The sequence below is a fragment of the Mustela erminea genome, chromosome 8 (genome assembly GCF_009829155.1).
Source record: "Mustela erminea isolate mMusErm1 chromosome 8, mMusErm1.Pri, whole genome shotgun sequence".
NCBI lineage: Eukaryota > Metazoa > Chordata > Mammalia > Carnivora > Mustelidae > Mustela > Mustela erminea.
The window spans coordinates 58,706,766-58,720,594 of record NC_045621.1 but is presented as its reverse complement, the minus strand read 5'-3'; the positions used below and the strand labels follow the sequence as shown (position 1 = coordinate 58,720,594).

Sequence of the window (13,829 nt, the reverse complement as noted above, 5' to 3'; positions counted from 1 at the left end):
ACAACTTCTCTTTCAAGTGTCAATGAAATTTAAAAATCTAAAATCTAATTAATGAGTGAAATTCTATTTTACATGTGTTTTTTCAGGATTTTGGGGGTCTGAAGAACCACCTGACTAGCTTTTCTACAAGTTATTACCATCAGAAAGCATTCTCCTAGTATACTACTTCATATTCTTATTTCATACATTTTATGAAAACATGTTATCTTAATTGACTAACTACCAAGTAATGTCTTCCTAAATTCTATGTAGAACATCCAAGCAATCTCTTTGGATCTCCTTATTGCAGTGTGAGCTAATGATAATGATCAACTCTATAAACCCTAACGAAAGAGCGGTAGTGGTAGAAAACTGCATTTTCTAATTGAAGAAGACCTTTAGTTAGACCATTAACAAAAAATTAGTTGCCATTGGTTAGGTTAACTAATAGGCAGCAAGATTTTGAAATGATACCCAAGTTCAAGTCCTATTTGTTCAGTTACTAAACCTTAATCTCCAGTTATTCATTTATAATAAAAAGGTACATCCATCCTGCCTACCTCTGTGTGAAAAAGGAAAAGCAATATCCACATTCAAGTTAAAGCTGTTGGTATTACTGACATTCATGTCTCATGTGTGTATGTGTATATGTGTATTTGCAAAGGTACAAATCGGAATTTCCCCTAAACAACTGATGACTGAATCATTACTGCTCAAAAAATGTCATCCAATAAAAAGGAACACTGTAGGAACCTTTAATTGGACATTTCTCATAGAACATAATTAATTATGAGACCTATCCAAAAAAACAAACAAAAAAAACAGATGCAGAGGTGAGTTCAGTAAACTTAACTGATTCCTTAAAGCTGGGAAAATTCAACATATAAAATAACTATTAAAATATTTAGACTAAACACTGAAGATGAGACAGCTTATACATCCAACCAATACATTTACTGAATGGTTAATATATTCCTAGTGCTTAAGGAAGAAAATGTCAAGGGCCATGTCCTCATGGAGTTTTACTATTCAAAAGCACAAAACTAGGGGTGCCTGGGTGGTGCAATCAGGTAAGCATGGCAACTTGGTTTTGGCTGAGGTCACAATTTCAGGGTTGTGAGATCAAGCACCCACCCCCATCCCAAATCAGGTTCTGCACTTAGCACAGAGACTGCTTGAGATTCTCTCTCTCTCCTTCTTCCTCTGCCCTTCATCCCATCTAAAATAAATAAATCTTCAAAATCACAAAACTGTGAAAAAAAATTTTTTTTAAGATTTTATTTATTTGACAGAGATCACAAGTAGGCAGAGAGGCAGGCAGAGAGAGAGGAGGAAGCAGGCTCCCCACTGAACAGAGAGCCCGATGAGGGACTCGATCCCAGGACCCTGTGATCACAACCCGAGCCGAAGGCACAGGCTTTAATCCACTGAGCCACCCAGGCGCCCCTAAAACTGTGAAAAATTTTATGCAAATATCAAATAGTATAAACACGCAAATTATTGTTCCCAACTGTAACACTGAAAGAGTTCAGAAGTCAAATAAAAGTCTCTAAATCTACGCCCAGTTTCTGTTTTAACTTGTAATTTTATAAAATAGATTTATTATATAGTCACTTATAGATAACAGACTTATTCCCAGCATCACACTACTTAAGAGTTATCATGTAACAGCATTGCATTTAGTTGCAAACAATAGAAAACACTATCAAAGAGGTTTAAACCAATAATGTTTATTTATTTTTTAATTTCTTATTAACAGAGAATGCATTGCTTGTTTCAGGAGTACAAGTCTCTAACTCATCAGTCTTATGCAACACACAGCACTCACCACAACACATCCCCTCCCCAACGTCCATTACCCAGCCTCCCCCTCCCTCCCATCCCGCTCCCCTCCAGCAACCCTCAGTCTCTTATGGGTTGTCTCCCTCTCTGGTTTCATCTTGTTTTGTTTTTTCCTCTCTTCCCCTATGATCCTCTGTCTTGTTTCTTAACTCCACATATCAGTGAGATTGTATGATACTTATCTTTCCCTGGCTGACTTATTTCGCTTAGCACAATACCCTCTAGTTCCATCCACCTCGTTGCAAATGGCAAGATTTCTTTCTTTTTGTGGGGAGAGGGGTTGCTGCATAATATTACCCCAAAGTTTATAGCAGCAACATCCAAGAAACCCAAACTATGGGAAGAGCCCCAAGTCCACTGAGAAATGAATGAATAAAGAAGATGTGGTATATATATATACTAATGGAATATTAAGGGTTTATTGTTTTATACAAGAAGTCTGAGACTAGGCAGAACAGGACTGTATGGCAACTTTACAATGCCATCTATATCTTTACATTTTTCTACATATCCCATCCAAAGGCTGTTATCTCAAGCTTGTTGATGCAAGGTACCAAGGTGGCTGTAGCACTTCCCTATCTCAACTTCCCTTTCCAGGCAGGAAGAATTAAGGAGCAAAAAGGGCCATTACTAGTTGCCAGGAAGGCTTTTCTTGTTTAGAAAAGGAAAACATCCTAAAGAAATTGCACCTATGTCTCAGTGGCCAGTCCTGTGGCACACAGCTACCTTTACTAGATTCAAGGTGTCTGGGCTGGTAGTAGGGCTTTTCCAACTTCTACCACAGAAGGGAAAAAGAGGTTGTGAGTGGAATTGGGCTCACCAAAACAAAGTGTCCGCCATATATAATAATTCTGTGTATATCCTCTATAAATAGCCAAGCATATGGGACATAGTGAACACTCAAGTGAATGAGTAAATGAAAAATGTTATCAAAGTCCTGTGAAATTCTAACTACTCTCTAAGTTTTTCTTGGTGAATCTAAAAGAAGAGATACAGACTGTGACTAAGACTCAAGTGTGAATCTGTCTCTTCTTACTACTCTGATATTTGAACTTCTATTCTGGTGTTTTCTTTACCCTTTCCTGACTGGCTTTACCATCAAGTCTCTCCCAGAACCATTCACAATTTAAAAGTCTCCTTTTTGATACTGTGTCCCAGCTTCCTCACAGAGATTAACATGTAGATCATGTAGATCTACTTTCCCCAATCTGTTTCCAGTCTTAGTGAAATGAACAATGTGTCAGGCATCATACCAATGGACTTCTAAAACTGAAATAATTATGACTATACTCATCTCTGATCTCAAGATAAAAATCAGTCTAAATAAGCTTAAAATACAAATTTCATATGCATTTAAAATAACACACTAAGTAATAGTTGACATTTCTTTTAAATAGCAATCACTTTCAAAAACCGGTATTTGTGCCATGTATTTAACACCTCACCTGTCCAGCAACAGCAGTGAAGTATGTCCACATGGGGTCTCCCGCTGAGGAATAACTGTCAGAATATGCTGGGTATCCACCAGGGAGCAGGTTTGGCCCAGTTCCTGGAACTGGCTGTCCCATCTGCATCTGCATTCCTGGCATCTGACCACTGAAATTTCCAAACTGTAAGAGTGAAAAATAAGGTTTTTAATACAAATATTACCTGTTACCCACTAAAGTTGGTGTGAAAGAAAATATTTATGATGAGTCCACAGAAAAAAGCAAGAACAGAAAGAGTTACTAAAAGCAACCGAATTCACTATTACAACCGCTATTAGCTACAAAATGCTAGATGTCCTGCATTAGGAGGTAACTGAGTTCATTAACATGTTATCCAACAACAAAAGACGTGTAACACACACACACACACAAAAACCTCTCTAGCCTCTGAGAACTTAATCTAACAGATGAACATGAAGCACACTTTTTAAGTGTTTACCATCAACATCACTGAAATAAAAAGCAAAAAAATACAAAAAAATTTCACCTGCAGTCAAACTAAGTAGTAGTATACTTCAGACACATACTTAGAAGAGTACATGGTAAACACAATAAAACTGTGAACTAGGCATGGGAAACTGCATGGAATGCAAACACCATCTCCACCAGAAAATATTTTTTTTTAAAAAGCAAGACACCAATAAACAGATCAATAAAGTGATTAATTCCAACCACAGTCTTCAAAACTAATAAGAATAACAATAAGAATACCAACAAAAATAATACACAGCTAATTTACTGAGGTTTTTTTTTTTTTTTAATAGCCCAGGTACTAAGTACTTTCCATCATGTGCTTTGATTTTCCAAAAATGTTATGAGGTATTAAACTACTATGTCCTTTTTGTCATTGAGAACCTGAAACTTCGAGAGGTTTCCTAATTCGGTTATGGTCAAATAACTAATAAGAAGGAGACTATGGTTCAAATGTAAATATTCTGATGTTTGTTTCCTGCTATGGCTATGGCTTCTCTCTACTTTTTTAACTTTGGAACTTGATATACATTTTAATACCTTGGGCATTTTACTGAGCATTTTTATGAGTCTGGAAGAGAAAGAAGCATCAAGATTGTTTGTTATTCCATACTGAACAAAAATCTTGACCTGCATCCTTGAAAGATGAATAGAGATTATCAGAAGGCAAAAAGAAAAAAAATTTATTCTAAAGTGGGGGGAGGGAAGGAATCATAAGATCGGATACTACCAGCAGTTTGAAGAGCTGAGCAGCTGGATGTGCAAGGGTAAATGTATGGAGGAAGTGCTGGAGCTCCAGAAAAGGCCTTTCAAACTCCAGGAAATGCACAACTAGATTATGAGACAATGAAGTACAAGTAAACAGTAAACGTTAAAACAATATAATGGGTTAAAAACAAGCAAACAAAAAAGATGATATTTTTTTAAAGTTGCTTCTTTTAAAAGAAGAAAAAAGACCATTAAAAGATATCCCAAAAAGCAATTTCAGGAATTAAAAAAAAAAAAAAAAAAGTATATAACCACAAATTACAACTTCCAACTCTCAAAGGAGGTTAAGGATAAAAAGTTATGTAAGAAAGAGTAACCTAATGCTTCCTACCTCCCAAAAAAGTCTAGAACAGATTGCCCTTGGTAGAAGAGTAAACATTGGGAGATATCTGGCACATCTTAATTTATTCATAAGCAACTTAAAGGACAGAAAACAGGAAGTGGCCAAAAATTCTAAAAGAGGACGTCCAGCAAAACTGAGGAAGGTGGAGGTCGACCACAAAATATTAATGCAACAAGAAAAGGGCGCTTTAGTTCCTCCAGTCCAGGAAGAAACTTTCCAAAACCACAGCACGTCCCCGCCTCACAAGGACTGCACTAAGGCGCCCCCAGGGACCCGAAGACCTGTGGTTCCCGGCTCTACCCTAGCCCCAGGCTCCAATGCCGCGACGGGTCTCAACCCCGCGAAGTACCAGAGACCCATCAAACCAAGCGGAGGCAGGGGGCGGACCCCGTACGCTGGCACCGCCCGCAGGGGCGCCCCACCCCGCGAGGGCGGAGGCGGCGGAGGAGCTGCCCTGACTCACCGCTCCTCCGTATCCCGGGTAGGCCATCACGAGCCGAGCAAGCGTGCCCCGTCACCCTTCGAGTCAGCGTCCGCCCGACTGGGAGAAAGGCGAAGCTGCAGGTGCAGGGCAGACGCAGAAGCAAGGGAGGCTGAAAGACGCGCGGGCCTCGCAGTTTACTTCCCTGAGACCGCCCCTTCCCGGTGTCCTACCCCGCCCTGCTCGGTTCCGATTGGTTGAGTTCGGAGCCCAAGCGGCCGAAGCCCGTGCCTTCCCGGAGTCCAATCCCACCCATCTTCGCTCTGATTGGCTTCACGCACCCAGCCCCCTTCTGTTCGGCTCCTATTGGCTCGCTCTGGTCTCGCGCTCTCTCCTCACTAAACTGCAGAAGTCTTTGCTCCAGGAACTTGCACTCTTTTTGACTAGGTTCTCCAGGCTCCAGTGTTGGTTTTTTGTTTTTTTTTTTTCTCCCGAGAACCCCCAAACCCGCCAGTCCATGACTTCTTTTAGTCTATTCCTCCACTCTTTTGAGCTGGACTTCCAAGTCTGCATCTGTGAATTTCAAAACTTCCAATTACTCACGTTTATTTTTGCGTCGTGTTGATGTCAGATCACCAAAACTTTGAAGCCTCTCTCTCTGCCCCAAGGGGAGTGCTTCTGAGCTAAAACCCACTTGAAATTTTACCAAAAAGATATTTGTAGTTTGTTTGGTGGGTAAATGGCGAATAGGGTTACCAGATTTAGCAAATAAAAGTAAAGGATGGCTGGTTAATTTCATTTTCAAATAAACAATGATTTTTTTAGATATATGTATGTCCCAAATATCACACGAGTCATACAGTTACAGTAAAAAATTATTCACTGTTTATGTGTTAATAGACAGGGTAGCCTGTATATTTTCTGACAACTCTTACCGATGACTCAACCTTTGTGCAAACTCTTAGGATATCCTTCGTAATTACATCCACTGAAGGGAACAGCTTGGTTTTTATCACTTGGTGAAAAGTTAAACAGTTACTTTAATTTATTCGGTAAGAGTAATTGGCAGTTCTGCTTTTCTCTGGAACTCAGATGAATTTTGTAGCTCTGGCTTTAAAAGGACACGATGCACATATACACCCACCAAACGGCTTTAGTAGCTTTAGCTTAAAAACAAAGAAAAAGACCAGGATGATATTATCTTTAAAGAATGTGACAGCCCCTAAAATGTTTTTTTAAAAATAAAGATGTGGGGGGGAGGGGAAGCGTTAGCTGTCTATTAGCAGAGGAAAACGACCTTGCAAAGCTGAGTAATAATTGCCCAGCTACACTACTGAGAAGGAACCTTGTGAAACTTAATTTTATCAGGAAGAGGCAGAGAAAAAGGAAGATTGCTAATGTGCAAGCCACTCTTGAGAAAGTGTGTTAGTTCCTGTAACACAGTAAGAAATAATTTAGACAATAAATTTTGATTATTGGACTAAATGGAGGGAGATCATACTTGGTAAGAGGAAAAACATGTGACTGTTAAAGCATCAAGTGATAATTTACTACAGAGCAAAGCAAATTGTTGCAAGGTTTTATTCTAATTGATTAACTACATATTCAAAGAAATGATCAGAAAGGATAGAGTGTTTTACATTTATAATGTTAGTCTAAATCTGTGGTTAGAATTTTTGTGCATTTTTTTCATTATTATAATCTTAGTTTTTATTGTGTTTGTGTATATTGGGGTCAAGTTGCCATGGGCTTCTTGCATTTCTACACATGTAGTTTCAAAGATAGGGATATTTCCCTCAAGGGCAGAGAAATTTGTTGCAGGATAACAAAGATAATCTGCTCCTCCAGGACAAAGTATAGGTTGGTTTGCTAGCATGACATTTCTAAACTTGGGCTTGTCCATTATTCTGATCCAAACCCTGGCTGCTTGTGCCGCTCCTGCCTCGCAGCTCCAGTTCACACTGACAGCCTTGGGAGCAAGAAGAATCTGTGAGTCTGAAGCTCACGCTGCCTGTGGTGTGGAGTAACCAAACCCTTTGTCTCTGACAGAGGAATCTCATGCATCTGTCAACTTCTAAGAAACTGTGGCAGACTACTTGTTAGCTTACAAGTGGGATAAAATATCAGATCCTTCCCAGTTCTTGGCAGTGTATCTCTTTCTTAGAAAAAGAGCTGCCTAGGAAAACTCCTACTGAAGGACAGTATTCATTTCCAAAATATGCCACTCTGGCATAAAGCTTATTTTGAATTGAAAACAATTGAGAAGAAGCAGATAAAAGAAAATCTCTCTGCTCTCCCTGTATTTGCCTAAAAGCACCACAGAAATTTATAAAAGTGTCCTTCTCCTCCCTCCCTACCAGGAAGGACAAAGATGATTCCTCCAGACAACTAGACTCTTATCAATGGAGAAGATGCTGCTTTAAATCTGCATTACAAATCTTACACTTGTTCACACTGCTTTTCCGGGTACCTCCCCACAGTTAGCCTCCCCTCACCCTTCTTCCTTTTCTTTTTAGCTGAAGATGGTATCTAAACTAGAATCACTTCTGAAAGTTACTCAGTTTTCCCTGGGTATTTCCCATGTATACATGAGGTTACATGTCAATAAACGTCTGGGTTTATTCTCTTGTTAATCTATTTCTTATTACAAGGGTCTCAGTCAAGAACTCAGAAAGGTACAGGAGGAATTGCTCTACCTCTTACAAAGTACTATGTACGATGTACCACAAGATCCAAAGAGGTCTTTCGACACACCATCTGCAGCATCTTTCTCTAAACTTTGTATTTCAAATTATAAATGTTCTAGTATAGGAATTTAAAAATTCACTTGAGCCCACACAGATTTTTTTAAAGTAATAGTAATGAAAATTTGGCTCATGGTTCAGTTAGTATTGTATGACCAGTGTCATTTTATGAAAATGTATAAAATCCAATTTGAAATTATGCATTTTTATTTCAGAAAACACTCCACTATTTCATAAAAATAGCTACTTATAGAGTGAACGCTATGTGACAGGCCCTGTGTGCTATGAGGGGCTGTTCCTCAAAACAACTTCATTGGGTATATACTCTTGAGTATCACCATTTCACACAAGTGAAATGTAAGGTGGAGAACTGTGTTATCACTTACCCCCAACTGTGCAGTTAGTAGCAAAGCTGAGATTAGAACCCAGGCAGCTTGGCTGCAGAATGTAGGCTCTATAACAGTGCATTTCCCCTCCCTGCCCACTCCCAACCATAGTATTTCCAAACATAGTAAAAATTATTTACACTATAGAAGGAAATGGTTTAAATAGCAGAAAAACAGCATATCGAAAACGAGACAAATAGAAAGAAAATGCATTGTTTTGACTAAAATTAGCCAATTACATTACTTCTCTTACACAGGATACATGTTTTCTGATGCATGTTAAGCTTTCATGATTATGTCTACCTATGGTATTTCTTCCAAATCTGGGTGAACTTTGGTCTTACCATAAATTTAGATATTCAATTAACCAGTACATTTTCTAGTACACTATAAACACTGAGTTTTTTAGGTTTTCCTTTCCTATCTGTTGCTACCTCATTTGCTTTCCCCTCTATAGAATGGGGGTTGGGGAGGTTCCTGGGTGGCTCATTGGGTTAAGCCTCTGTCAGGGTCTTGGGATCCAGCCCCTCATTGGGCTCTGCCTGCCTCTCTGCCTACTTGTGATCTGTCTCTGTCAAATAAATAAATAAAATCTTAAAAACAAAAAGTGGTTAAAAAAAAGGAATGGGGGTTCGGGGGCTGTGGGGAATGGGAGAAACAAGGACATGAGAGTTAGTAAAATTTTACTGCTCCTCAGCAAACTTCAGTTCCAGAGCTGGAGGGTACTTCTCCCAAAGAAATTATTTATATGCTAAATACTAAAACAAGACATACCAGCTAATGAAAAACAACACTGGGACACCTGGGTGGCTCAGTCAGTTAAGAGTCTGCCTTTAGCTCAGATCATGACCCCAGGGTCCTGGTATATCAGGCTCTCTGATTAGTGCAGCCTGCATCCCCCTCTCCCTCTGCCACTCCTGCTGCCTGTGCATGCACTCTGTCAAATAAACAGATAAAATCTTCAAAAAAAAAAAAAAAAAAAAGAAGAAGAAGAAGAAGAAAGAAAAGAAAAAGAAAAACAACATTAATGGAGCTTATTTTATTTTTTACAATTTTTAAAAAAGATTTTATTTGTTTATTTGAGAGAGTGTGTGAGAGAGAGAGCATGAGCTAGGGGAGAGACAGATGGAGAGACAGACTCCCTGCTGAACAGGGAGTCCCAATGTGGGGCTCCATCCCAGGACCCTGGAATCATGACCTGGGCCAAAGACAGTTGCTTAACCCACTGACCCACCCAGGTGCCCCATGGAGCTTATTTTATATCATTAAGAAATTTCACTTAGACTGATTCATTAATTAAAAGAAAATTTAATGAACATCTATAATGTAGCCCTAGTTTATATGAGAAAAACAATACACCAAGGTTGGAGGAAAGTTTTTGCTTTTCTAGACCTCACATTCTAGCAAGGAGAACAAACATCAATAAGTAAAGACAATGAATAAAGTAGATGGTACGTTAGGAGATGAAAATGCTACAAAACAAAAGGAAAATGTAAATGGAGATGGGGGGAGTAAGGTGATGATGTGGGAAATAAAAGGAGAAGAAAAATTATTAAATTCCCTAACTACTTACAGCCCATTGATAAGTCCTTGAAACAGGCAGAGTGACATTCCTCCGGGACTCAGCTGCCTGGATGTTGACACACTGCTAAGGGCAAAAACCAATCTTAGACCAACCTCCAGGATCCTGTAAGTCTACTTTAACATATAAAAATTCCTTTGGAAACCTCCTTTATCTCTAACCACTGCCCCCCCCAAAGATACATGTTAGCAGTCATCCCCAGTCATATGACCCACCAATATATATCTCATATATAATTCTCTCATAACTAAGGTTTTGTTAGACAGTAATAAATGACCTTTTCCCAACAACAGCTAACCCCCTCAAGGTCCTGGAAACCTTGTTTCCAAAATTCCTTAGATGCTGACACTATCCCTAACCCCCTCCCAACTTCAAAGTATATAATGGGCCACTCCTCATGACCCCAGTGCAGCTCTTTCTGCCCACAGTTCCTGTCCCCGTGCTTTAATAAAACCACCTTTTTGCACTAAAGACATCTCAAGAATTCTTTTTTGGCCTTTGGATCTGACCTCACCAACATTCAAAAACTACATCATTGGGAGACAACAAGGGGACCCCTCTCCCTTTAGAGAGCTTTCTTTCTTTTACATAATAAACTTAAATATAATATGTAATATAAAATATAATATATAAATATTAAAATTCACTTAATAAATTATCACTGTGCCCTTTTGTGTCCATGAGCATCATTCTTCAACTCTGCGAGCCAAGACCCCTGCAAGCCTGGAACAGTGACAGAATAGGTTGCAGTTTGAAATGAGATGCTCAAGATAGCCTCATTAAGAAGGGGAGGGTATGCTGCTCAAAAACAAAGAAGAAGGTGATATTTCACCAAAGACTTGGAAGGAGTAGGTTAGATATGTAGTTACCTGTAGAAAGAATGTTCCAGGCAGAAGTAGAAGGCAGAAGCCTCCTAACCTATTTAGAGAACATCAAGAAGGCTGGTAAGTCTGGCATGGATTGAGCCAGAGCGAAAATCTGAGAGCGGTTACAGGGGTCACTGGGGCAGATCACCCTGGGCCTTTATTGGCCATCGTAAAGACTATACTCTGCATGAGATTAGAAGCCACTGAGGATTTGGAGCTTTAGCAGGACATAATGTGACTTAATTTGTAAAAGATCTCTTTCATCTGTGTTGTCAATAGTTGTCAACTGAAGGGGGGTTAGCATAGAAGGAAGGAGACGAGATAGCAATCTGTTGGTAATTTCGAGATGGTGGTGTTCACTGGGGGTGCAGCAACTGAGAGGATAAAAAGTGGTGAAATTGTTTTCTGATTTTAAGGGATAGCCTTCAGGATTTACTGATGGCTATCAGATTGGCTTTTCAGTGACATGGTGACAAATACTCTCTCCCTGGCCAAACTCTAGCCAGGTTCTTATGAGGCCCCTTCTTGACTAGGCCTTAATCTTGGTCTATAAAGAATTGAACAAACACTAACATATTTTGACAGCTCCAGGCTGCATCCCTAGGATGACTCTAGTCCCTTTTAAAGCACTTACCTGAGAGAACTCAAGGCTGCCTAAAGAATTTACTGTTTGTTCCAGCCAGCATCTGAAGATAGGGCTTATTCTCCTAGTCTCTGTGAGAGGGCAGAAGTCTAACTTGGATAAGTGCCCTTAAGCAAAACCCAGATGGATATCACATAGACTAAACTCCTTTTCCTGCTTTTTGTAACCTTCCATTTCCCCAATACTATAGAGCCTTCACTTACTCCTTCCCTATTCTCTCATTCTCCCTTTCATTTATTTATTTAATTCTTAAATATTTTATTTATTTATCTAACATAGGGAATGAGAGAGCACAAGCAGGGGGAGGGGCAAAGGGAGAGAGGGAGAAGCAGGCTCAATCCCAGGCCCCTGGGATCATGACCCGAGCTGAAAGGCAGATGCTTAACCGACTGATCCACACAAGTGCCTCTCATTCTTGCTTTCAAATGTCCAATCCCTTCTGTCCAAATCAAAGTTGAATTCAGTTCATACTGGACCTTTTCCCTATTATTATTATTATTACTATTACTATTATTTCCCTATTTTTAATAGTATAAATAGTATATTATGGTTTGAAATCATCCTTACCACTTTAACTAGAGTCCTGCTTTGTATATCTTTGCCAGAGACTGGAGGAAAAGTTGATGGCGAGGCCAAATCAATACCCGATATTGTACATGTCAGACGTGAGATGTCTATGAAATTAAGTGGTAGTGTCAGGTAGGTTATTGATCTGAAAGGCTGGATGGAGTGAACAGCTACCAACCACTCAAGAAGATGTTCTGCATCTTAATGAACCTTGCTATTCTCCATATGTTACATATGCAGCAACTATTGGGAGATAAGGAAGAACTTAGTGTGGTAGGTGGGAAGGATTCCTCCAAAATGGCCCTAATGTGAAAATTAATTATTTAATGCTAATAATGAAATAAAAGGGGCCCAAGAAATTAATGCCTCTTATATCATTTCCCATAAAAAATTAATAATAGAAATAGTTTTCTGACCTAATAGATAAAAGGCATAGCTTACTACATATGCAAAATGATTCTGGCAAACTTTAAATCCATGTAGCTTGAGAAACAACATACATACAACGTCTTAGCTCATGCTGCTGTAACAAAACACCATAGACTGGCTGGTTTAAACAACAGGTATTTATTTCTCAGAGTTCTGGAGACTGAATGTCTAAGATCAAGGTGTCAACAGTGTCCATGTGTGGTGAGAACTCTCTTCTTGGGTTACAGATGACTGCCTTCTTGCCATGTCCACACATGGCCTCTCCTCATTCTTGCTGTGCCCTCTCAGTATGTGGGTGAAGAGAGACCAAGGAAGCAAGTTCTCTGTTGTCTCTACTTATAAGGACATTAATCCCATCGTGAGGGTCACACCTTCCTAACCTCACCTAAACCTCACCATCCAATGACTCCCAACTCCAAATACCATCACACTGGGGGTTAGGGCTTCAACAAATAAATTTTAGGGGAACACAGTTCAATCTATAACACACAAAATCTGAAAGATGAGGAACAGGGGACACTTAGTCATCACATCCACTGTTGTACGGTCACCTTGGATCTGCTCTAGAGTTTGTTTATCTATTTTAGCTAAAATGTATTCATATAGATTTCATGACAGGGTTTTAATTGATATGCATGCAATAACTATCATACTTCCTCCAGAAATTGTGTCTTTATGGAATAATGTCTTTTATGGAATAATGAAGGCTTTATGTGTGTTATTTGTATAAGGCATAAAAACTTGACAGTATAAAATGAAGCTAACCAGTAATAATTTTATTATAAATCTAAAACTATTGCAAATGCCTAAGGGTTAATGCCCACTAGTGAGGATGGAGAAAAATAATAAGCTTCACAAATAAGAAAGAAGTAAACATTATTTGCCATTTATTACTGAGACCAGCCACTTGACCAACTGACCTTATTCAGCCAAGCTTTCAACAACACAGGGTTTTTTTGTTTCTGATTCTGGTAATATTAAGTACTCTTTTGGCAGAAGCACAAACTCAAAACAATTTAGAAAACAATAATGCATATACAAAAAGTGTCAACAGGGCTCTTCAGAGAGGTGAAGAATGGTAGTTTCTGAATATATGCTTCCTCACTTGGATCATTAAGCCCTATCAAGCAATTTGGGTTCAACTCAAACTTGTTTAGAATTTTATACATACATAAAAAATGTTGACCGTAATATGTATTCACAAACAAATGCTCAATAAAAGCTGCAACAGTGGGTTGCCCGGGTGGCCCAGTGGGTTAAAGCCTCTGCCTTCGGCTCAGGTCATGGTCTCTGGGTCCTGG

At 39.2% G+C, this 13,829-nt stretch overlaps 1 protein-coding gene across 7 annotated transcripts in view; it reads right to left on the bottom strand.

Annotated features, from left to right (window-relative positions):
* GCA (grancalcin) overlaps positions 1-13,829 on the bottom strand; it is a 50,045-nt gene that overhangs the window by 21,172 nt on the left and 15,044 nt on the right. For 6 of the 7 annotated variants that reach the window (XM_032355755.1, XM_032355752.1, XM_032355750.1 and 3 more), the window contains one exon: positions 3,267-3,431. In XM_032355755.1, coding sequence (XP_032211646.1) covers positions 3,267-3,410 — 144 coding nt within the window. In that variant the 5' untranslated portion in view covers positions 3,411-3,431. Of the gene's footprint in view, positions 1-3,266; positions 3,432-5,353; positions 5,580-13,829 lie in introns of those variants that run through there. The other variant, XM_032355749.1, reaches the window with a different exon arrangement.